Consider the following 24988-nt stretch of genomic DNA (forward strand, 5'->3'; position numbering starts at 1 on the left):
CAAGCTGCACTAGGTAGGTCTAAGTGAAGTGCGCCTGGGCTGGGCTGAGCTCACTCCCTCTCTGTGCAGCGTGAGCGGTTGCCAGGCAGGCCTGTTGGAAGCCAGCAGAAAGCACCACACAGAGGTGATTATGTGGCACCATCTGTCACGCTTCAAGCCTACCATACAGCATGGCTAATCAGGGTTGGCAGTATGATGGATGAACAGCAGCAGCTGCCAAAAGCCACTGTTGGCAAACAGCACTGAAGTTAAGAACTTTTCCCCCCCTCTCTCTTCCTCTCCAGGGTCCTGCTGCGTGTCCGCATGCTGTACTACCTAAGACAAGAAGTGATAGGAGACCAGGCAGAGAAGATCCTCGAGGGCGCTGACTCAAGGTTGGTGCAAGCACACGTTTGTTCAGGCCTCCACAGGCCAGCCCAGGTGGTTGGGAAACTCTAACTCCAGGCTTGTGCTCAGAACCCTCCCCTCGCAGGAGCTCACCTCCTTTCTGTGTTTGTCCTCTGGGCCTGGGGATGGGAGGAAGAGGAGGTCAGGGCCATTTGCATGTGCTTGGTTGTAAGAGGGTGAGAAACAATGGCTTCTGACCTAGCTGGCATACTTTGTGATGAGGCTCATTTCTGGCTACTGACCACTGCCCCTTCCGTGCTGCCGATTCCTTCCTACATGGTGGGTGTTTACCGTGTAGGACTAGGGTTCATTTTCAGTGCTCCTATTTAAAGAGTGCTTCAATGCTGTCTTCCAGTGAAGCAGACGTGTGGATCCCTGAGCCATTCCATGCTGAGGTTCCTACAGATTGGTGGGACCGAGAAGCAGACAAATCCCTCCTAATTGGAGTGTTTAAACATGGTAAGGGGCCTTTCTGTTTGAGCGCATCTTGACTGTGTGGCTTCATCTTTATTTAGAACTCTTTGCGTACTCTTTTCCAAAGTCATAATATTAATGAGGACCGTTCCAAAGGACTCTTGGCGCCTACCATTTTTCTGTACTAAAAATCTAATATGAACTGTAAATATCAGATGCTGTTTTTGAATGTTTGTTGAGTGTTTGAGAAGAAAACATTTCTTTCTTGGCTGTAAACAGAAGTCAAACCATATTTGTTTTAGTAATAGCCAAGTCGTACCGTAGCATTCCCGAAACTTTGCTTCTGGAACGGTTGCCCTCGCTAACTCTGCCAGCCCGTGTCAGAGTGGACGGTGGTCTTAACCTCTGCTATTAATCTGGACAAGTGCCTCCTGGGCTTTGTTCCAAGCAATATTTCACAAATGTCAGTGCTGAGGACTCACGGCTCCCCCGAGTGGGATGTAGCCTTGTTAACTTTGAAAGGCTGGGGATGCAGAAGTGCTGTGATATATACAGTGAGCGACTCCTGATTATAGTCCCAATTGTCTGGAGGTCCTGGAGGTATTCTCAGCCGCCCAGCCTGACTAACGGGGAGAATGATGGCTTATAAAGCCTTTCATGATTACAGTTTGGCTTGCGGCTCTACGGCAGTTAGGAGCGGTGTGTTGTAGTACACATCCTAATTGAATTGTGCTGTTGCTCTGTGTACTCCAGCCGTGTTCTGTGAGCCCGGCCTCAGAATCACTTCCCTGCAGTGCACTGTTGGGATCTGCCATTTCCCATCTAGTCAACTTGGGCAGTCAAAAAGCAAATTGCAGTTTGAAAACCATAGAGGGAACAGTGTCATCTTCCTGACATGCAGCATCATAAACCTAATGAGACAGGTTCGCTGGCCTGCCTTCCATACACGGGCATTTTCAGCCGCCCATGTGAGTTCCTGCAGGACCAAACCTACTGAAGGTGGGGGGAGGGGGGGCCTGGAGAACCCCTGCAGAGGTCATAAAGAAACGTTAGGAAGCCTTTTAAATGTCAAGCAAAATTAGATGTTGGGGAAGAATAGGGTCAGAACCCCTCCCTGGCATCCTGCAGTTATCCTGAGCCCTCTCTGTCTGTGTTTGTGGTGAGTCAGTGGCACAGCCAGGGTATAGGGGCCACAAAAGCTGTCCTAAAGTGCTGCACCAAAGCAAGGTCTGTTTAGCTCGCCACAAATGATGTCTGGGAGACAAGCTGGCTGTGCTGTGGCAGGGGCTGTGGCTGTGTTCTGACAGTGACGGGTCTTCCTTTGTTGTCACGCGTGTCCTCTGTGTGCTGGTGGCTGTGGCCCAGGCTATGAGAAGTACAATTCCATGCGAGCTGACCCTGCACTGTGCTTCCTGGAACGAGTCGGAATGCCCGATGCCAAGGCCATCGCTGCCGAGCAGAGAGGGACAGACATGCTAGCAGATGGTGGTGACGGGTAAGAAGGACATTCTAAAATTTTAATAAACTTTATGTCAGCATCACATCTACTGGCAAGAGTTGGTTCTTATGCTGAACGGGGCCCTCTCTTACATCTGGTTTGAATTTGATGCTACCAGTAGGTTCTGCCTATATACCATAGGAACTATTCTAAACAAAGTTCACACACACACAAATAAATGAAATTGTCTCGTGATCACCCCCTCGCCACCCCGTGTAACTGCTTTCTGAATACTGGTAGAGTCCATTTGCAGTGCAGACCCAGACTTGGTATTGGGGAGGTTGTCCCTCTTCCACTCTCTCTCCCTACAGACTGATGTGATTTAAAACTATCTTTCTTTTTTTTTTTTTTAATTTTATACAGTGGAGAATTTGATAGAGAAGATGAAGATCCTGAATATAAACCAACGAGAGCACCATTCAAAGATGAAATAGATGTAAGACCTTAGGTGTATTGGCTTTTACAGTGCCAGTAACAAATTATATTCCCATATAGAACTTGTTAAACTTTATAGATAATGGCCTTCCTCTAAAAGACAAAGTAAAATCCAACCCCAGTTGAAAGTAGCTCTGTTTCTCACATTGCTTTCAAGGAATTTGCGAATTCTCCCGCAGAGGATAAGGAAGAGTCCATGGAGGTGCACAGCTCAGGTGAGGCTCCAGGGCAGCTGTAGAGCAGGGGACAGGTTGGGCAGCCCGAGGGCTGGCAGCTGGACCCCAAGGCTGATGATAGCGGCCCGCGGGTACTCTTCCACATGGGCCCTTCCTTTGGGAATAGTGGTGATCCTTATTTGTGCTTTTTACTTCCTTAATTTCTTGGGTAGAACTTTTTGATTAAGATAATTGATCTGCTCATTTATAGTCATTATTTAGTGGAAAAATTTAAAGTCCTTAGAATACTTTTATTGAGAGGAGGGCATTTGTTTAAATCTGAAATATTTCTGTAGACTATTGACCCAACATAAAATAATTGTTATGTTCAAGATTGTCGTCGTAAGCATGTTTACACGAAAGACCTGTTTTCTTTGTGTAAGATTGATAAACCTTCGCCCCTCCCTAGAAGGACTTAAAAGTAAATAGTTTATACATCCTCTCCACTTTTACTGCTTGTCTGCATTTTCAGATCTGAGTATAGCGGGGTGGCCTCTCTCACCCTGTCCTCTGAGATCTAACGAGTCATCTCTCTTTTTGTTGTTGTTGGAAAGTTGTCTGTGTTATGAGAGATGTTTCAGACTCTTTATTTCCACTTCCTCAGGCAAGCACAGCGAGAGCAATGCTGAGTTAGGTCAGCTCTACTGGCCGAACACGTCAACCCTGACTACGCGTCTGCGCCGGCTCATTACTGCCTATCAGCGCAGCTATAAAAGGCAGCAAATGAGGCAAGAGGCCCTAATGAAGACGGACCGGCGCAGACGGAGGCCCCGGGAGGAAGTGAGAGCGCTGGAGGCAGAAAGGGAAGCTATTATATCTGAGAAAAGGCAAAAGTGAGTTCTCCACCTTTTTTGAAGTGTCCCCACCCCCATGCCCCAGGCCTTCTCTTCCCTTCTCTGCTGGGTCCCCGAGAAGTAGTGATCAAATCACACAGTGACAGTAAAAAAAAGGCCTGGCGCCTGGAAGGTGTCTGTCCCTCAACCCTAAGACATGCTCTGCGAGCAGAGGAAAGACAGCGCCCTGTATGCCCTTCTGAGCACAGTGTGAGCCAGATCTTTCCGCAGGTGGACGAGAAGAGAAGAAGCGGACTTTTACCGGGTGGTATCCACCTTCGGGGTTATTTTTGACCCAGTGAAACAGCAGTTTGATTGGAACCAATTCCGAGCCTTTGCCAGACTAGACAAAAAGTCTGATGAGAGCCTGGGGAAGTATTTCAGCTGCTTTGTGGCCATGTGCAGACGGGTGTGTCGGATGCCTGCCAAGCCCGAGGACGGTAGGTACACGAATGAAAGACGAGCTGCACTGCGCTAGGCAGGTGGCGCGGTGCGTGCAGGCTAAGGTGGGCCCGGGACCTGTCCACATAACACCCATGCTTCATGTTGCAGAGCCACCTGACCTCGCCTCCCTTATCGAGCCCATCACGGAGGAACGAGCATCCAGGACACTGTACCGCATTGAACTGCTTCGCAAGATCCGAGAGCAGGTCCTTCATCACCCACAACTAAGTGACAGGCTGAAGCTCTGCCAGCCCAGCCTAGATCTGCCCGAGTGGTGGGAATGTGGACGGCACGACAGGGACCTGCTGGTGGGTGCTGCTAAGCACGGGGTCAGCCGGACAGACTATCACATCCTCAACGACCCTGAGTTGTCCTTCTTAGATGCACACAAAAGCTTTGCTCAGAACCGTGGGGCCAGTACCGTCCCTCCTTTGAATACTCTGGCCATGGGCTTTGGCCAGACTCCTCCAGTCATTTCCTCTGCTCACGTTCACGAAGAAAAGGCAATGGAGCAGGCTGAAGGCAAGGCAGAGGAGTGTGAACACTCACCGGCCAAAGAGAGGTCGGATGGGAAAGAGGAGGAAGAAGAAGCAGGCGGGGCCAAGGATGGCAAGCAGGAATGTGAGGTCGAGGCCAGCTCTGTGAAGGGTGAACTCAAAGGGGTGGAGGGCAGTGCAGACCCTGGGTCCAAGTCTGTCTCAGAGAAGGGCTCAGAAGAGGACGAAGAAGAGAAGCTGGAGGACGATGATAAGTCGGAGGAGTCGTCGCAGCCAGAAGGTAATGCCTGACTCCATCACTGTCCTGATACCACAGCAGTGGTGCAGAGCCTTGGTGTGACGCCATAACTTGTATTTTATTTTTAATTGAGAAATCCAAAATCTTCCTTCATAGCTCAGGCTGGCCTGTGGCTCACAGACCCGCCTGCTCCTGCCTCCAGAGGGCGGGGATTAAAGGCCTGCGCCACTAAGGCCGGCGTCTTTGCGTTGTAAAGACCATTGATGGCTAGGCCTGGTGACACACACTTTGAATTCTAGCATAGGTTGGTTGGTCTATATACTGAAGTCCAGAGCTATGCAATGAGACTCTGCCTTTTCTTTTCCCCCTAAGAGTAATTAATGTCCATTTTCTTCTGTGAAGGAATAGTTTCAATTATGTGTACACGTGTTTGACCTCATACTTTATACCTGCAAACATATTTCAAGAACTGTAAACTCGCAGCATCTGTGAACACACCGGTCACTTCCGGTTTAAGGACATTCATAGTCAGCTGTGCAAGAATTCTTTGTAATGTTAAAGTTGACGTGTGAATATGATGGGAGAGAGTCACTCACCGAGCAAATAGTATTTCAGAATAAATGATGATTCATTGGTTGGTTGGTTGGTTGGTTGGTTGGTTGATAGCATGTTTTCCATGTTACAGATTGCTATAACCAACACAAAGTAGAAACCAGGTACCATGTTGAACTTTGCTGCTGCAGTGGCCCTTCTTTATTAGCTAATATCTTAACCAGAACAGAAACCCTTGGGTCAGAAACATGGCTAGCCTTCAGCACCAAAAGATTTCCTTAGTGTAGGGGCACGTGCTTCTTATTTCAGCACCTGGGAGTAGAGAAACCAGAGGATCACAGGTTTAAGCCCAGCCTCTCTATATAGTGAGTCTGAGGAAGTCTTGGGCTACATATGACTCTGTCTCTATATGACCACAAAGGAAAGATTTCCATGGCTTCTTCATCAAGATGGAAGAAACACCATCTATATTTGTGGGCTGTTTTGTTGTAAGTTTTAGACAAGACACCCCATATCTTTCTAGATGTACAGTTGGCATGCAGGAAAGCAGAGCTGCTAGGTGGTATTCCTGTTGTCAGCACCGTCCTTTGTAGACTTGAGCTCCGTGCATTCTGGCTATGAGTGCTGCACATAACTCATTTCCCAGCAGGAGCCGTCTCGAGAGGGAAGACTTTCGATGAAGAAAGCAATGCTTCTCTGAGCACTGCTAGGGATGAAACCCGAGATGGATTCTACATGGAGGATGGAGATGCTTCGGTGGCTCAGCTCCTTCATGAACGAACATTTGCCTTCTCCTTTTGGCCCAAGGTTGGCAAGATTTTGTTACTGTGATTGTTTTGTTGATCTAACAAAAGAGCGGGAAGAAAATCTCTAGCTTGATTTTTCAAATAGTTTGAAGTAAACCTTGTTGGAGCATATCAAGTGTACAGAATTTTCCTTTATTTTAAAGTAATGATCAGAAAGAACCCAAATGAAGAAACATTTAGGATACTTTTGTATTAGATAACGTGGAAGCTCAAAAAGCCAAAAAATAAAATAAAGGTAATGTGGAAGAGCGAGCAGAACCGTTGATCTGACCCACCTACCCACTCCTTGGGGCTCTTCAGTTTGCCTGTCCTATTGTCTTGTAGGAACTCTGGCTATTTCAATAGATTTGACAAAATGAAAAGTGTGGAACTTTGAAACCGTGTTAACTTTTGGGGGGGTTGTTTTTTTTGTTTTTGTTTTTGTCTTGTTTTGTTTTTTCCAGACAGGATTTCTCTGTATAGCCCTGGCTGTCCTGGAGCTCACTCTGTAGACCAGGCTGGCCTCGAACTCAGAAATCCACCCGCCTCTGCCTCCCGAGTGCTGGGATTAAAGGCCTGCGCCACCGCGCCCGGCTCCGTGTTAACTTTTTAAAGATTAAGTATAAGTGAAGCTTTCAGATTTAAAATAACGTATTAAAACTCCCGCTGTGTTCCTGAGAGCAGAGAAGGGTGGTGGTGGCCCCTTTGCTTCCAGTCACCCTGAGGTCATCCCAGATGTAGTTATCTGTAGCTCAAGGCAGAGGAAAATTGCTCTTTGGCAATCAGGAAGCATAATTCTTTAAATGTTCTCAGTGCCGTTAGGGCCTGTGTTTCTCAAGGCAGGAAGTAGTCATCATAAGTACCATGACACACACTGCACTTGAGCTGATTCATCCCAGGACACTCTTAATGGTGTTAATGTGGCTTAAAAAGAAGGTGACATTTCTGTGTGAAGGGTATACTGTCAGCGAGGTCTTTTTGTCTGTTCCCCGTGTCCTCTTGGTTCCTGGTCACACTAATTTCCCACATTGAGTCTAGGGGGGAGTTTCTCGGTTGAGTCAAAGGTTTATAGTCACAGGCACTATTGATCTATGGAGGCTTGGTCTAAGGAGCTGTAATTAGAACATTTTAATGTGCATGCTTCAGTGAAATTTGGAGCGATAATAGGTGGGGAACCCAGGCTGACATTCATTAGGTGTTCCTAGGTTAGTGCCCACTTCATAATGCTGAACTTTATTAATAGTGACGCTAATGATGGCCCCTTCCTGGGACACACTGCACTCTGGCCTGTGGCTCTGAAGGGCCAGACCCACTGAAATAGGAAGTGCAGAGGCTCCATTAAACGCACTGCGTTCTTGAAGCCTGAATGAGTTCCTTTTACAATCTAAGGTTGTTTTGAAGGTGGTGTTTACTTGGTGTGCTCCCTGCTTCATGTCATTCATTGAACATAGTTGAAAATAGTACCTTTTCTTTACTAGAGCAGCTAGAACATTCCATCAGAACCAAACCATTCTGATGCATTTTGTCTGTTTACTTCTTGCCAGGCTAGGTTAGTCCAAATAATTGACCTTTCAGCATTCTGTGCTCTGCAGCATCTTGGTGGACATATTTATCCAGTAATTTAAAATAGGTCTTTGTTACAAATGTCCTGTGACTCTTCCCCCTTCAGGACAGAGTAATGATAAACCGATTAGACAACATCTGTGAAGCTGTGTTGAAAGGCAAATGGCCAGTAAATCGGCGCCAGATGTTTGATTTCCAGGGCCTTGTCCCTGGGTACCCACCCTCCGCCGTGGACAGTCCCCTGCAGAAGAGGAGCTTTGCCGAGCTCTCTATGGTCAGCCAGGCCAGCATCAGTGCGAGCGAGGACATCACCACGTCTCCTCAGTTGTCCAAGGTAAAACACAGCAGTTTGCTTTAGTGGGAGAAAGGAGATTGCTGTGAATTTTAACTGATCGAGGAGCTTGTGCTCACTAATCTGACTTGATTTTATATGTCTGTTTAGTTGTGTTGCCCACATTGGCCTCAAACAACCTTTCTGCCTGTTATGTAGCTAGAATCACAGGCACACATTACTATAACCAGCCAACTAGTCAGACTTTAAAATAAGACGGTAGCTATTGCCATAGCTGTGGCCACCACTATCGAATGGCTTTTTTTTTCTAATGCCAGCCCCTATTGCAGATAAAGGTCTGCCTCATTACAACTCTGTTCTCTTGGGAATTTTCAATAGGATGATGCCCTCAACCTGTCTGTCCCTCGCCAGCGGCGGCGGAGGAGAAGGAAAGTTGAAATCGAGGCTGAAAGAGCTGCCAAGAGGAGAAACCTTATGGAGATGGTTGCCCAGCTTCGAGAGTCTCAGGTGGTCTCAGAAAATGGACAAGAAAAAGTTGTGGACTTATCAAAGGCCTCGAGAGAGGCAACAAGCTCTACCTCAAATTTCTCATCTCTTACTTCAAAGTTTATCTTGCCTAATGTCTCCACGCCAGTGTCTGATGCCTTTAAGTCTCAGATGGAGCTGCTCCAAGCAGGCCTTTCACGCACACCCACAAGGCATATGCTCAATGGCTCCCTGGTGGATGGAGAGCCCCCCATGAAGAGGAGGCGAGGCAGGAGGAAAAACGTGGAGGGCCTCGACCTACTTTTCATGAGCCACAAACGGACGCCGTTAAGTGCAGTAAGTCTGGTGTTCGCTCCCACAGTGTCTACCCCGGTTGACAGCCAGCCCTAGGCTCCTGACCCCACTTCTCTCAGCAGCATCACATGGAAGCTGGCTTCCTCCACCAGAGAAACAGAATTACAGTGAATGCAATGGTGCTGAGCCAGAAAACTGTGTTGGTCACTGGTACAGATCCCTCAGCCTGAGCCAAGGCAGCACAAGGATTTATTCTTCCCAAGGTTCTGACGTATTGATTGCTCCCGAAAGAATAGCATAAAGCAGAAACGTGTTCTTCTGAGCTTGCAGTTGTTATCTCTGAATTCTTGAGGAGGGAGAAGCTTCTGCTCTTAGAAACACTGCTGTTGGAGGCCAGCATCAGTTAGACTCGTGTGAGTGCTTGGTATTAGGCCTCAGATACCTAGCTAGTAGCTTGGAATGCTCTCCATCCCTGCAACTAGTTGTTTTAGAAATCTGAGACATGTCATTGCTAGTTGGAGGACAAGTCGGTGGATTTTTAATTAGAAGGAAATAAAATGCAGTATAATAAATTCTCTATTATATGGCCTCAACCGTACCATCCCAAAAGGGATGATGACTCTGACGGCAAGAATTTTACCCTCAAGAACTCTGTTATGTGTGCTCTGTGAAGAGCTAAGGAATTCATATCCTGAGCTATTGATTGGAAACTCTAATCAGTGGAGCCACTTTGGGCTAGGCGACTTTGAGAGCCTTTCTCCACAGGTCGTGGAACAGGTTTGGGGCGGGGCAGCTATGATTTTAAAATAGAGACACTAGTTGTTTTTTTTTTTTTTTCTGGCCCATCTTTTCTTCTTCCAACTCTGTTATTTACACCAGCTCTCTCTCTTTTGTGAGACAGGATCTCACTGTAGCCCAGGCTGGCCTCCAGCTTAGAGAGACCACCTGCTTCTGCCACCCTGAGTACTGGGTTAAAGACCTGTGCCACAATCCCCAGCACCAGTTCCTTGAGCCTAGAGAAAGGCTTAAAATTTCAAATGAAGCAAAGGCATACTTGGAAAGAAACAAAACATCAGTCTTTGGACAGTTTAGCCACATAGTGGAGTGTGAGCAGAAGGGTCCATACTCCATACGGGTTAAGAATTGACTTTCATGTTGGCACATATCTAAGAGAGCTCTTTCTTGTTGCTTTGGATTTTTGCTTTCTCAAGACAGGGCTTCTCTGTCTTCCCTGGCTATCTTGGAACTGCTTTGTAGACCAGGTGGGTCTAGAACTCATAGATCCTTCTGCCTCTGCCTCCCCAATGCTGGAATTAAAGGTGTGTGCCAACACCTTCCATCAGGAACTTCAAGTAGATGTTGGAGGAAATGTATTTTTCAGGACGTTTCTTTAACCATTAGATGTTGTGAATTGGAGATCTCCCTGTGAATAAAATGCACAGACTGTGCTGAGTTGGCATAGCAGCAGTAGAGGCTAAGGTGTGCTGAACACAGCTTCGCCTCCTTATTTCAACTCCCACTGCTGTCAGGAAGGAGGAGGGTGCCTTCACTGGCATCACCAGTGGTGACTGTGTTTTCTGTGCCAGGCATGGGGATTTGAAGAGCAAAGCCCTGACTTGACAGGACATTTGTAGAAAGTCAGTGTTGGGGTGACTTTTGAGTATTCCCCAATCAAAACATGCTAAGTACTCCAAATTCTGAAACTTTGGGGTACCAACAGAACCCAATAACTAGAAAATCCCACAATTGACTTCATATGAAGGGTCACGGTTAAAACAGCTGAGAACAGGCAGAATGACTCACTATGTAAAGGCACTTACCACCCAAGACAGATTACATCATTTTGATGTTGGAACAGAAGTACATAAAGGTAGAAGAAGAAAAGCAACTCCTCAAAGCTGCCCTTTGACCTCCACATACATCATGATACATACATGTACACATTTGTACACACACACACACAAATCATCTATCTATACAGTCAGTTAAAAAAATTTAAATCAGTTACATTCAAATATTGCATAAAACTGCTTAAGGCTATGTGGTGAAGATGTATATAAATGTAAAATGTAATGAATTCATGTTTAGACATGAATCCCAGTCCCAGTATGTCTGACAGAGTATGTATAAATACTCAAAAAATACAAAATTGAAAATGAATCCTGGTTTTAGGTGTTGTGGATAGGAGACCCACCTTCAGTGACATGTCACAGTTCTGCATGTGTGCTGGCATCAAGGCATGCTCCCAGGGCTCCCAGGGAAAGCTTGGAGTGGAGGGAGGAGGTTGTTATCTGTCACTAAATGGGAGATATTGCTGGAGCAGAAGTGCTGGGGTGCGAGAGTATCTCTCCAGCTTTGAGACCCGGGCGTTTTTTGCTGGCAAGTTTGATGAAGTCATGAAGATGTAGACACGGAGATGAAGTAGGGATGCAGGTTGTGGAAAGCCTAGAGTGCCGAGCTGAAGAACATGGGGGTGTCCTGAAGACATCGGGGAGCCTACCTCGGGGAGTAACTTAATGGCAGCTTTTGAACTGGGTGGAGCTTACTGCATTTTAGAAAGCCCTGGGGAATGGAGAAATGGATGTTGGAATGTTGAAAGCACAGCATTTAAGGACAGTGACAGGGTGAGCATGGAGTGCTAACCTCGGGTCTTTCCACACCTGCTCTCCCAACAGGGCCAGACTGTGCTCGCCGAGCGCTGGGAAACCACTTACTGATAAACTGGTGCTTGTCGGGACAGTGTCTAGGGATCCCTGAGCGGTCACATGTCACACAGCTCTAGCTCAGACCACCATGTAGCATGGTGGTGTAGTCCTAGTGGCTTGCTTGGCCCTCTAGGCTTTCCTACTGAAGAATGTTGTTCCTACCTTGTGAGGAGTCTACAAGAGTTGTCTTCTACTCTGAAAGCCATCCTAACAAGGGCATTGTTTCCGATCGCGTCTCCCTTTTTGATGAAAGATCCTGTGGGCTGGGAGGGTATCTTTCTTGAGTAGAGCGTTCTCAGAATCTTATGTGACAATTCAGATCACTGTCTGCTTCCTGCAGGAGGATGCTGAGGTGACCAAAGCTTTTGAAGAAGATATAGAGACCCCACCAATAAGAAACATTCCTTCTCCTGGACAGCTGGACCCCGACACCCGGATCCCTGTGATAAACCTTGAAGATGGGACTAGGCTGGTGGGAGAAGACGCTCCTAAAAACAAGGACTTGGTTGACTGGCTGAAGCTGCACCCCACCTACACTGTCGATATGCCGAGTTATGTACCAGTAAGTACCTCAGAGCCTGGGCTATGAAGCCTCACGGGGTCTGCCTAATTGCTTCTCATCTGAGCGAGTCCTTGACAGCTCCCTGCACCCTCTGTCTTTGGCGTGAATGTGTGCAGGTTCACGTGTGCCCCATGTTTCTGCTGTGAATTCAACATGAGAGAAACTGGTTGCAGTCTGTCCTCCTGAAGGACACCCTCAGTTACGTGAAGATGTCTGCTACTCATTTGCCCACTCCTCCAGCATGCTTCCCTCACACGGTCTAGCTCCCAGGGGTCTAGGCTTTGCATAGTCTTAAGTGCGTTTCCCTGGTCTTCAGACAAAGCCTGACCCAGCCCAGAGCTATAAGCTCTTGTTTCCAGAGATTTCTTTTAAGCACCTAACCCTTGTGAGTGCCCAATATACAACTTTCTAGCTAGCAACACAGATCTCTTCCTGTCCTTTTGTGATTAATATTTTTCAAACATTTTCTGTTTTTTTTCACTGAGTTTGGGCCATCCCCTCTCTTGCTACCAACAGCAACCTTTCAGCCTCCCTACTTACAACACCTCAAAGACAAAGGTCCCATGTCGTCATTTAGGATATCATCTCTGGCTTCATTTATATATACTGACTAGAAATAAGTGAAGGTACTAGATAAAGTTTCTTTTAAAATACTAGGATTTGTATAAATATCTGAAGACACCCTCCTCCCCTTTGTTCTCATTTCCAGGGACTGAACCCAGGTGTTCTCAGATGCTGTGTAAGTGCTCTGCCGCTGAGTCACACCTCCAGCCTGTCACAGAAACTTTAACTGAGAGTCTCACTTAAGGAGACTGCCAGACGCCTGGCTCTTTAGAGCACTTGTTGCTCTTGCAGAGGACCTGAGTTCAGCTCCCAGCACCCATTTATAACTCAAGTCCCAGGAGAACCGATGCTCTCTGCTGACCTCTGGGGGCACCAAGCACATGCATACATATAGACAAAACACTTGTACACACACACAAATAATAAATCATAGAATAATCTTGAGTATCTTCTCAGAGAGTGCCTGTTGGGTAGACCAGTCAGTGCTGGGAGATACTTTCTCAGAAAAGTTCAGTTTCTGCGAAATGCAAATGATTGTTAAAATTTAACAGCGCATGTGCCTATCCTTAGGCGTTTATAGGAAGGGGCCAGTACCAAGTACAGCCTCATTAAATACGTCCTTTTCTTTTGCAGAAGAACACAGACGTGCTGTTTTCCTCGTTTCAGAAACCGAAACAGAAACGACATAGATGTCGAAATCCTAATAAATTGGATATTAACACTTTGACAGGAGAAGAAAGGGTTCCTGTTGTTAACAAACGAAATGGGAAGAAGGTAAATGCTGGGGAAGGGATGGGCAAGGATGGCAAATCACACTTCTTCTAGAACCTGTGTGTGTTCCTGCGGACACCGAAAAAGGGAGCTGAGGGGAGTGGGGAGGGAAACGTCCATGATGTTCAGTTGTTCACCGGATGCATATTCCCAGATGGGTGGAGCCATGGCCCCTCCAATGAAGGACCTGCCCAGGTGGCTGGAGGAGAACCCTGAGTTTGCTGTCGCTCCAGACTGGACCGATATAGTCAAGCAGTCTGTAAGTACACAAAAGAGATGCACATAAAACTGTGTGCCTAGGTGCTCAGTGTCCCATTGGCTAGTAATTATTCAGTTGTGACTTAATCCCAGCTTACAGAGTTGTCATAAAGCATCATTTTCTTACATTATTTCAGTGTGTTGTATTTTACACACACATCATTAATTGGGAATGAGCTGATTGTCAGTTCTGATTTAAAAATACCGTGTGAGAACACCTACTCCCAACCCTCTTAGAGGTGGACTTACTCCAGGGAAACCGGTCTCACAGTGTCTTCAAGATGGAACTTGTGCTGGATGGGAACGTTAAGATTATTAGCTGTGATAGCCAGTTTTAAAATAGACATAGCAATTCTGCATAAAATTTTATCATTATTAGTTTCTTTCAAGACAAATTAGTGGCATGCTTACTGGTTTTGTTTAAATAATACAATAAAATTGCCTCTAGCCATGTGTTAGGACCCAGTTTTGTGAAGTGGTACCTTCCTAATCACCTATCTGAGGTCCTTGTATATATGATTCCACCTTTGTAGCTCTGACTGCTACTATCTAGTCTCCATTCCTAATGGTGTGTCTTTCGAAACTGGGTAAAATGGAAGTGGGAACTCTGTAACCTGAGACTGTGGCTTTCACTGAGTGTTCTCCAGTCCCAGAATGGAGTATTATCAGGGGTCTGCTGCTCCTTGCTGTACAGCGTGCTAGTCCATGCTCAGCTACCATGTGTCATTCCCTCACCCATGGAAAGACCTCTGGGGTTTTTCACATTTGTGAATTTATTAGTGAAACAACTATAAATGTTTACATGCAGGTTTTAGCGTGTAGCTTCTCATGGGGTGGGGGTGGGGGTGGGGGTGTTACACATGTGAGTTTAACTTACTCAATTTTTCTACATTGTTAACAAATTTTTCTTATTCTTAGCTATATTTGAAATATCTAGAATGTCTTATAGTCTATGCAACTCTTTTGTGATACTGTTTTATCATTTTTTTCATACAAAACCTTTTAAAATTGGCATATTTATTTGGCAATTAATTGACAAATGAAAGGTCATTTGCACTTGATGCTTATGTTGTACACGTGCACATCACGTACTGATTACACCAGTCAATCAGCCACTGTCTGGAGTGTTGATCCTTAAGTTAATTATGAATACAGCTACCTTGGCATTTACTTCAGTGGTGGAGTAACCTTGAACAGCTTTTTCTGCAACTCAGCACAATTCAGCAAGCGAAAATAATGGTTAAAAAAAAGAAACAAAACAAAACAAAAAAAACCAGGACCTGTGCTTTCCCAAGTTCTTACTTTAAGCTTTTAGAATGGAAGCAATTGCTTGCATAGTTAGAATGTTGGTGTGGAGCTCCAAAAGGCCCACGTTGGCAGTAAGTACTCTGACCCGGCCTCTACAGCTGTTGTCTGCTTTCCCTGTCGTCCAGGGTTTTGTTCCCGAGTCAATGTTTGACCGTCTCCTCACTGGACCTGTGGTGCGGGGAGAAGGAGCCAGCAGGAGAGGACGGAGGCCCAAGAGCGAGATCGCCCGAGCAGCCGCGGCGGCTGCTGCTGTCGCCTCTACTTCAGGGATCAACCCTCTGTTGGTGAACAGCCTGTTTGCTGGGATGGACCTGACAAGCCTTCAGAATCTCCAGAACCTCCAGTCCCTCCAGCTGGCAGGGCTCATGGGCTTCCCTCCAGGACTGGCCACAGCTGCCACCGCCGGAGGCGATGCGAAGAGCCCCGCCGCAGTGCTGCCCCTGATGCTGCCAGGGATGGCGGGCCTGCCCAACGTGTTCGGCTTGGGCGGGCTGCTGAACAACCCTCTCTCAGCTGCTACTGGAAACACCACTACTGCTTCAAGTCAAGGAGAGCCAGAGGATGGCACTTCCAAAGCGGAAGAGAAAGGAAACGACAATGAAGACGAGAACCGAGACTCTGAGAAAAGCACAGACACCGTTTCGGCTGCTGACTCCGCGAACGGATCTGTTGGTGCTGCTACTGCCCCGGCTGCGTTACCCTCCAACCCGCTGGCCTTCAACCCTTTCCTCCTGTCCACCATGGCCCCAGGCCTCTTCTACCCATCCATGTTTCTACCTCCAGGACTGGGGGGATTGACACTGCCTGGCTTCCCAGCACTGGCGGGACTCCAAAACGCCGTGGGTACCAGCGAAGAAAAGGCTGCTGACAAGGCCGAGGGAGGGCCCTGTAAAGACGGAGAGACCCTGGAGGGCAGCGATGCCGAGGAGAACCTGGACAAGACTGTAGAGTCCTCCATCTTGGAAGACGAGGTTGCACAGGGTGAAGAGCTGGACTCCCTCGAAGGCGGGGATGAGATAGAAAACACCGGAAACGACGAGTAACAGCAGCAGCAGTTCCACTGAAAGTGTTGAAAACTGTTGACAGGTGGTAGTCCTACTGTTTACACTCACAGTTAATGTTCATACCTAGTTTTATAAGCTGTTCTGTAACATAGTGTAGCAAAAAAAGAAGAGAAAAAAAAAAGAAAAGAAAGAAAAAAAAAAGGAAAAAAGTCCAAGTCATGTTATGCAGGTGTGTCCGAAGGTATCTTGGTCATAAGTATTGTGCAGTGCATTATTTATTATCCCTAGGAAGGATGAAATTTGAGAGGTGATCATGTCTTTTTAAGGAAACTTACATAATGCTCTGCTTTTTTCTTTGGGTACCACTGGTATTATAATAAAGAGCAATCTGTAACAGAGCGGCACTAGTGGAAGGAAGTGCTACTCAGAGGACGTATGAAGTTATATATTTAATTTTTTAATTTTAATTTTTTTTGCTGTGAAGGTCAAGATGAAATTTACCATACATATCATCCCTTGTTCATTCGTCTCCCTTTCTGACTTTATGGGGGTTCCCACATTTGCATACACACATCCATACACTCTGACAATCTCCACGTTAGTGTGAACGCCTCTGTCCCGAGGCTCAGCAATAATCAGGCAGCTGTTGAATGTGAAGGGTCCCTTTGGAAAACTAACCTTCTGGGAGGGTTCTTGCCAGACAACTGCAGTTCCATTGGCTTGTGGTCTTGTGATGCACTGGTAAAAACTAAATAAATAGAAGAGTAAATAGAAGATTGAGAGAAGTGAGAATCAGGTACCTTTTTTTTTTTTTTAAATTAAAGGACTTTGTTACTTTAGCCACAAAGCTAAAACAGCATTACCTCAGCTCTGAACTAGCCTTGAAGTTTACAGACAGGACTTTGTAAATGTTTTTCTTTGTTGTGATGTCCTTTGATTTTTTTTTTCTCTGAAAACTGCTATCATGTAAGATAAAATGTAAATTTCTGCCAACTGTAGTAATGATGCTTTTAATAAAAGTGACCCATGATATGCAGAGATGTAGTTATAGAATGCAGTGTACAGGGGAGCTGGTGTCCACTTTTTTTTTTTTTTTTAATTCGTAATAGCTGCAAATACAGCATTCTGGCATTCGGACTTTGCTTACCGTGTCTTCTCATGCTAGATTAGCTGTTAGTAACACACACTAGTTGTCTCCAAGACCAGATGGACAGGAAAACCTTGAATTACCACCTTCATGTAATTCCACGCCAGATATCTCAGCAGACACATACACACACACAAACCTCTTATTGCTCCCCTGAAAGGGCATCTGAGAGTAGGGCTCCTGAAAATGTGTGCAGCCTGTGATAATGGGGCACACAGTAGACAAAAGGGCAGAAGAAAAATGAGGCTTTAATAGGCACACTATCTAGGTCATTTATCCTTGGATAATGGGAAAAAAACACAATGTCGTAGTGTCAGCAAGGGACACAAAGGCATTCTGGTGTCCTGCAGACCAGAGCTTGATATCAAGAGCCAGTGTGTGGAAAAACCCACGTGGAACTAAAATGGACCCATTTAAGTGTGTGTGTGTGTGTGTGTGTGCGCACGCATGCGTGCACATTCACGAGCATGAACTCACATTCACCCAGTCTCAAGGACTACTAGATTATTAAATCCTTTATTTGTTTTCTACAATAAGGTTTAAATTATAAGACCTTTTTCTATGTCATTTCAGCAAACCCTATTTCCATCTAAGAAAGGAGTGATATACATGGAATTGTGCTTGTCTTTTACCTTCCCATACCCCCTTTACACACCAGTACATACCAGTGCACACACAGGTTATCCTCTACAGGGGACAGGCCAGCCTATCTAAATTCCTTTTGGACAGTGAGATTCCAGCTGACTTGTGTATCCAAGATGAAAATATGCCTATATGACTGGAAGAGGAGAAACTTGAAGCCACAAGAGTGGCAAAATCTTGAAGGCTAACCAGCCTGTGCTCGGTTAAGCAAGTGCCTTCTGAAATGGCCTCCTTTGACCATGGAAGTGAAGCTAGATCTGCGGGGAGCAGAGACCTTAAATGTTTAACGGAAACGCTTGAGTAGGGAGAGCTGGTTCAATAAACTGCATTACCAAAGGGTCTCTTCCTAAAATTCTGTTTACTGGAAAGTTCCTTGTCAGCTTCTGTGAACAGGGATGAGTGTGACTCTGTCCCTGACAGCACTGAGTGTCTCGAGTGATGCTGATCTTCAAAGCAGAGGTGTCTGTTGCTTGGCAGCAGTAAGAACTCTGAACTTAGAAATCAGCACCCGTTTTGTATTACACGAAGTCATTTAGAGTTCCACATTGGAAAATACATGTTTTCTTTCTTCCAATGGAAAGAAGTCATGACATCCTGAATCTATCTAAAAAATATTTACGATTCGGCCTAATGCTAACCAGTGTTTCCCGTGCTGTAAATGAGGCACCAGAGCACCAGTACTGTGTGATGCTTAATTCCACGAGGGAAGCCGAGAAACGGAAAGTAAGTGGCTCACACTGCATTGGAGGATGTGTGAACCGTGGTCCAACCGGCCCTCCTGAAGGACTGCATTGGTTTTCAAAAGAAAAATTATATGTGTGTGTGTGGGGGGGTGATCCAAAGTTTTTGGTGTTACTGTGTTTTATATATTCCTCTTCATAATTGCATAGTGTAGTTGAGGCTGAAACTTGAAAGAAGTGCTTTTTTTTTTTTTTAGTTTCTTTTTGGGGCAAGGTCTCTATGCAGCCTAGGCTGACCATATATTCACTTTCCTGCCTCTGCCTCCCAAATGCTGAGGTCATAGGTGTTGTGTTAGAAGTGTGGCTTCAGACAGACCACACCAGGCCAAACAGTTCCACGTGGTTTATGGTAGGAGAAAAGGGCAAAGGTGGCTGTGAAGGAGATGGGTGGGGGAGGGGAAGAGGGAGAGAGAGGTCAGAGGGGTCTGCCTTTTATTTAAATGGAGACCTAGTGGTGGGAAGTGAGCCAAATGGATTCTGGGAATATGGTGGTGGTTGTCTTGGCAACAGGTGTGTAGGTCACTGTTGCCTAGGTGTGATGTCACTGGGTCTGGAGCTGACCATGACACCAGCATACCACCCTTTTTATCATAGAAGAAAAGGGGGGAGGGGCAGGGGAAGCCAAGGAATTAAAGGGTATGGGGAGCCAGTCCTGATCCCGTAATAGGAGTGTGTTGTTACACAGGGAAGGAAGCCTGTGAAATTAGATCTGGAAACTGGAAATTTTCAGTCCCAGTTTGTGTGTTTGAATTTGAGTTTATGATGTGCCCCCCTCTCCCCCCCCCCCCCCCAGTATTTCTAGTGTATAAAGAAACCAAGTTCTTTGAAAAGATGAACTTGGTCCTGATAGACCCTGGTGTTGGAACCAAGCTTGGCCGGTACTCTAAGCCCAGACCCTTAACCGCTGTGCTAATGAAATCAAGACTCATAAGCAAGCAGTCGTTGGTGCAGACGTTAGAGAAATGAAAACAAAAACCAGACTGGGCCTCTGCTGTTGTGCGTCTTACCTGGTAGAGAGCTGGGGGAAGAAGACTTACTAAACGAGATGAGATTGGGGAAGACAAAGGTCTCTGGGGGGCCCAGCCAAACTCAACTACACTTTGAGAAACAGGAGGCACACGTGGCTGCAGGATCTCCCGAGAGAAAGAAAGAACAGTGCAAAGACCTTAAACTGGGACTGCTCTGGGGTAGGGAGGACTATCGAACGTCTGACAGTGCTCTGGGGTAGGGAGGACTATCGCACATCTGACCAGAAGAGTTGGGAAGTGGGGTTATATCCTATAGAGTCTGGATGGTTCCAGTGGGAGGCTGGGTTTCATCTAAGCACTAGAGAAAGTCATTGGAAGGCTACAGTGAGATTTATGCCTTTAAAGAGTCTATATGGCAGTAGCACAAAAATAAGGGCTTGCAAAAGGGAGTAGGAGGTGTTGGACCACAGCCTCAGGTTTCAGCAGTGAAAGACTTTAGAGTTAAAACTCAATGCGTAATTTCAATTAGCCCTCCAGGACTATTACCACTTGAAGTATAACCAGAGATAAAACCAACAGATAAAGAATATTTTCTGATTTTTTTTTCTGTAATGCCACACAATTAGTGGTTTTTAAAAAGAGAAGTTGAATTTTTTTTTTACAATACAATGAAAGTTAATTTTGAGTTAACTTTAGAATTTAATTTTGTTCATTATTTATTTATTCACTTTACATCTGATTGAAGCCCCTCCTCTCCTCCCAGTCCTCCCCTCACATGGCTCCTACCCCACCCCTCCCTCCTGTTCACCTCTGAGAAGGGGACCAACCCACCCTGGCATCGAAGTGAGAAGGTGCGCCTTTGCAGGATGATGTATCGGCGACAAGTGCCTTGAGAGCACAGGGATATTAAACTGGGAAGCAGAGTGTGATACCGGTGTCTTCTGACAGCACGTGAGGGTTAGGAGAGGTCTCGTTCATTCGCTGCGTCTCTTGAATAAGTGGATTTATGTGTTTTCTTAGCTCAGGCAGGATTTACTACAATTCTATAGACATAGTAAACTAAATTGAAAACTACTTCTGGAATTTAATCTTAACTTAGACTCCTTCTGTATGGCACATTCACCACGTGGGAATATTCTGTGATGCTGAAGATGGTCGTCAGACTTCTGAATTTTGTGTGAATGTAGTGTCAACTCTCCTAAAGGACCTGCCGTAAGATCTAGCCTACAACTAGCTGAATTTTACTTTGACCTCTTTCATCATCTTACTGTGTAGTTTAAACAACATGGAACGGAGCAGCGATAGCATCAGGTATGCTCCTCTCTGACATCTTTCTGTTTAGAGTGATGCATGGTTTGTCTGGTTCCTAAGCCGATTGAGGCTCCCATCACGAGAGCAAAGGAGGCAGTGTTCCACGTCAGCCTGCTCCTGGGCACGCCACTGACCTGTAGCCAAACCTCTCTGCAGCCTCAGTCTCTTGTGAGCGGTCGGTCATTATCCCGCCGCCTTCCCAGCCCAGAGAGCAATCTATCATGGTGACTTTGGAGTTGCAGCAAAGCAACATCTTAGTGAGATTTCTAGTGTGGACAGCAGAAGTGCCTGTTCAAAGAACCAGGAAGGCCTCCATCCAGGGGACCTCCTCCACTGCCCTTTCACCACCTCCACAGTTTGATCTGAAAGCTTAATTTCAAAATTACCGAAGAAACGTGAGCCTTCTCACCGCCTGATGGGAGCCAGGTGATGCTTTGCAACTCAAAACTGCCCTCCCTTCTGTCAGTGTCCATTCTAAACTTCCAATTGGGTGTGGGCTGGGTGGCTGAAAACGAAGCAGGCTGTGCATTTAATGGTTTGGAGGAAGGCACGTGGCATCTGACAATGGCATGAGTTCCTTTCAACATGTCCCACCATGCCTCCCTGGGAGGCAGTAAGCTCTGTTTTGTATCTCTCTCTCTCTCTCTCTCTCTCTCTCTCTCTCTCTCTCTCTCTCTCTCTCTCTCTCTCTCTGTTACTATGTAGTCATGAGCTCACCACACCAGCCAGTTAGGCACATGTTGTTGCTACTATGCCTTCGCATGAGAAGTGAGGTCATCCCACCAGAACAGTGTGTCTTCCTGTCTCCCACACGGCTTTTTCTGTGCTGTTGTAGCTCTGTCTCCCTGTGGTTTGCACAGCTGTCGCTTCCTCTGCTAGGGTTGGAACCTCCGAGGCAACTCCATGCTGTTTTCCCTCTTACTGTGAGAGGTCTGGAAAATGAGGGCAGCCATTGCCTGCCTCTTGCCATGGACTTATTTCTTCCAGTTTCTGATCCTTCATCTTTCCCAAGGGGCAGCGGTATCAGCTCAGAGTAACCCAAGAGGTTACTCTGTAAAACCATCCTTAAAAGTCTTATGTCCTTTACTCTCCAAAATCAAAAGGTAGTTTCTGTCCTTTTCTGTGTCAAGCCAGTGTGGTCTGAGCCACCAAACTGAGGAACACTGTCATAGCAGCTCAATGACAAGGCAGTTGGCTTGGACTCCCTGCCCTTAGACCACTTTGAGTAAAGGACTCTATAGAACGTAGGAATGTGTGCCCACTAGAGGAAGAATACAATTTAAGCTGAGAACTGCCTTTCTTCCAAAACATTCCAATCAAAACACTTCTATAAGGGGAGGGTAGGTGTCCGTTTTTCTATTAAAATCTTGGTAAGGCCCTTGGGATGGTTGAGTGAGTGAAGATGCTACTAAGCCTGGCAACTGGAGTTCAAGCCCCCGACACAGCTGGTACAGGAGAGAACCAACTCCTGCAAGTTACCCTCTGAGCTCTGCATATGTCAGCATACACACCTATACTATCGAAATTCAATGTATTTTTAATTATGTATTTTAAAGCTTTGCTGAAGATCATTGTTGGCATTCCTTCTATGCTCCGCCCAGCAGTTACCTGGCAACAGCCAGGTAGGCCTGGCTTGCTATAAAAGGGGCTGTGGGCCCCTCCTCAACCTCTTACTCTATCTGCCTTTTCTCTCTCTGACTCTCTCCCCTTTCTATGCGTTCCTGGCCAGCCTCCACCCACTCTCTCAATCTCTCTCAACCTCTCTCTCTCTCAATCTCTCTCTCTCCCTCCCTTCTTCTCTCCCTCCCTCTCTCCATCTCTTACTCTCTCTCTGTCTGTCTGTCTGTCTTTCTCTGTCTTCTCAACTCCTCTTCCCATGTCCCTAAATAAACTCTATTCTACACTATACCCCTTCATATGGCTGGTGCCTCGGAGGAAAGTGATGTCTCAGTATGGGCCTGCCGAGGCACCCCTCCCCCGTCACCGTCACCATACGTCACCTCTACAAAACATATCCTTGTCTCCTTTTTATAAAGCACAACAGTCATGACCCCTAACCTGAGTCACAGCAAAAATAACTTCTGTTGGCGTTGTATAATCCTGCTATGCTTTCTGTGTTCTATGTTTTGTTTTTCTCAGACAATCTCACCATGTACTCTCAGTTCACCTGCCTGAGTGCTGGCGTCACAGGTGTGTTCTACCATGCCCAGCTTTAAATTATTTTCTAGTGTGACTTAGAACAGGCCAGGTGAGCCATAAGTGTCTTTCCAAAGGGATTGGTGTGGGTCTCGTGTAGGAAGAAAGCTGACCTTGCTGACTCCTGCTTTCTACTTACATTTGCAGCTCAGATGCACCCATGACCAAATCCCCCACCCCATCCCCACCCCCACTCATCCCTGTACCCCAGTGCCATGGAGAAAACTATGTCAAAAGCACATGACCTGGAAGTCTCACAAAGCCATTTACAACTCTACCAGCTAGCTTGGCACACCTAGGTTGTAAAGGGTGAGAACACATGGACAATTATAACACCAGGTGACACTGGACACACCTCTGTAAATTAGAATGCTCATGAATGTGACACATTTATCTAGCAATGATGCCATGCCAAATGTCTCTCTGTGTGTGCCCAGGGAGTTGCTGAAGCCCAGCAGAACTTGAAGGTTAGGCAACCATACTGTCTTAAAAGCTGTTACAGACACAAATGACCCTAGCTCCTTCGTCGTCAGTCATAGCTAAATGTATTGAATTATTAACAAGTTCTGAGCCCAGAGATCTGAGGAGACCTGAGGCTTCATGATTTTTGTCTTGGCTTCCTATAATTTGACCTCATTGAGCTTGCTTTAAGGCGAGCTTATCTCGGCTCCTCAATTAGTGGGATTAAAACAACCACTCAGGTTAAAAAAAAAACAAACCTTCAGTTAAGTGACCTACACACCAACCTATCTTGCATTTCCATGGTTATATGCTACTTTAAAGTGTCAGCTATGGCCCAAGAATGACACCACTGGCCAGTTCTAGAAAACCAGACACTTGCTTGGTGAATGAAATGCATCCTTTTAGATTTCTGGTTTTGCTTTGGGCCTTCATATATTTAAGGCTCTTTAGGAATAAAAATCATGAAGATTTTTTTCTGTATTTAATGAGGAAACTCTTTTTCAAAAAGTATTCTTGGCCTTTTGGGAGTGGTTGACTACAAATTTTTACCGTGCAACTAGAGTTAGGAAATAGGGGTTGAGGAAAAAGAGTATACAGGTTAGTCACAGGGGCCTCAGGCTATTGTTAAGCTGGTTAACTACCCAACCCTTGTCTGCCTGCTGATAGAGATTTGGGGGCATGTGTACACACAAACAGAAACACACACACACACACACACACTGTGTCAGCTGATAGTTGCAGCTTTGAAACAGGCAAGATACTCAGTACTTTCAAGACTAAAAAAATTCCAGGGTTCAGTTTTTCTCAAGGTTAGTGGTGGGCTTGATGCATCACATAAGCTGATCCTAGAACTCTAAACCACATACATTGTCTATCTTAGAACTAAGCAGGGCCTTCTACCTACCACTCACAGCGGGAACAGGAACTTGGCCTGTCTCAGAGCACTCTCCCGTTTGTTTACCAGGGAAGACCAAGTGAATCGTGTTCTTGCCTTTCTTGTGACGCAGTATGGGGATTAGAAACAGGACTCTCAAAGGCCTATGTCTGCACTGGCACTGACTAAATGCTAACTTCAAAGCCACTGCTGTGTGTCTGATGGTGAGTTTGAAAGTGGCACAAGAGAATTGTGAGGCACACCGGGGAGATTGTGGTGTTCCCAAGGCATAGAGCTGATTCCTATCCTGAAAGAATCAGCTCTGAGCCTGGAGGAAGGGCCAACGCTGCACAGAAGGCGTTGTCATACCACAGCACGCGAGAGGGATAGCTAGCTGGGGCCTCATGCACATTGATAGTTCGATAGAAATGTTCTTAAGCTTCATAAAATAGGGCAAGACTGTAGCTCAGTGGCACACTATGTGTGGTAGGAGCCTCTGAGCTCCAGGAATCGGTCCTCAGCACCAAACACACATAAGATGAA

General features: G+C 46.1%; 1 protein-coding gene across 6 annotated transcripts in view; it reads left to right on the top strand.

The window, feature by feature from the left end:
* Window positions 1-17938, top strand: part of Chd7 (chromodomain helicase DNA binding protein 7) — a 178048-nt gene extending 160110 nt beyond the window's left edge. For 2 of the 6 annotated variants that reach the window (XM_006538004.4, XM_006538006.3), the window contains 15 exons: window positions 285-374; window positions 743-846; window positions 2167-2296; window positions 2663-2735; window positions 2892-2949; window positions 3554-3782; window positions 4014-4222; window positions 4335-5003; window positions 6160-6320; window positions 7968-8195; window positions 8532-8975; window positions 11979-12200; window positions 13398-13538; window positions 13690-13794; window positions 15227-17143. In XM_006538004.4, the coding sequence (XP_006538067.1) occupies window positions 285-374; window positions 743-846; window positions 2167-2296; window positions 2663-2735; window positions 2892-2949; window positions 3554-3782; window positions 4014-4222; window positions 4335-5003; window positions 6160-6320; window positions 7968-8195; window positions 8532-8975; window positions 11979-12200; window positions 13398-13538; window positions 13690-13794; window positions 15227-16144 (3781 nt within the window). In that variant the 3' untranslated portion in view covers window positions 16145-17143. Of the gene's footprint in view, window positions 1-284; window positions 375-742; window positions 847-2166; window positions 2297-2662; window positions 2736-2891; window positions 2950-3553; window positions 3783-4013; window positions 4223-4334; window positions 5004-6159; window positions 6321-7967; window positions 8196-8531; window positions 8976-11978; window positions 12201-13397; window positions 13539-13689; window positions 13795-15226 lie in introns of those variants that run through there. The other 4 variants (XM_006538005.4, NM_001277149.1, NM_001355382.1 and 1 more) reach the window with 4 other exon arrangements.
* Window positions 17939-24988: the final 7050 nt, after the last annotated feature.

The sequence above is a fragment of the Mus musculus genome, chromosome 4 (assembly GCF_000001635.26).
Source record: "Mus musculus strain C57BL/6J chromosome 4, GRCm38.p6 C57BL/6J".
In the NCBI taxonomy this organism is placed as follows: Eukaryota; Metazoa; Chordata; class Mammalia; order Rodentia; family Muridae; genus Mus; species Mus musculus.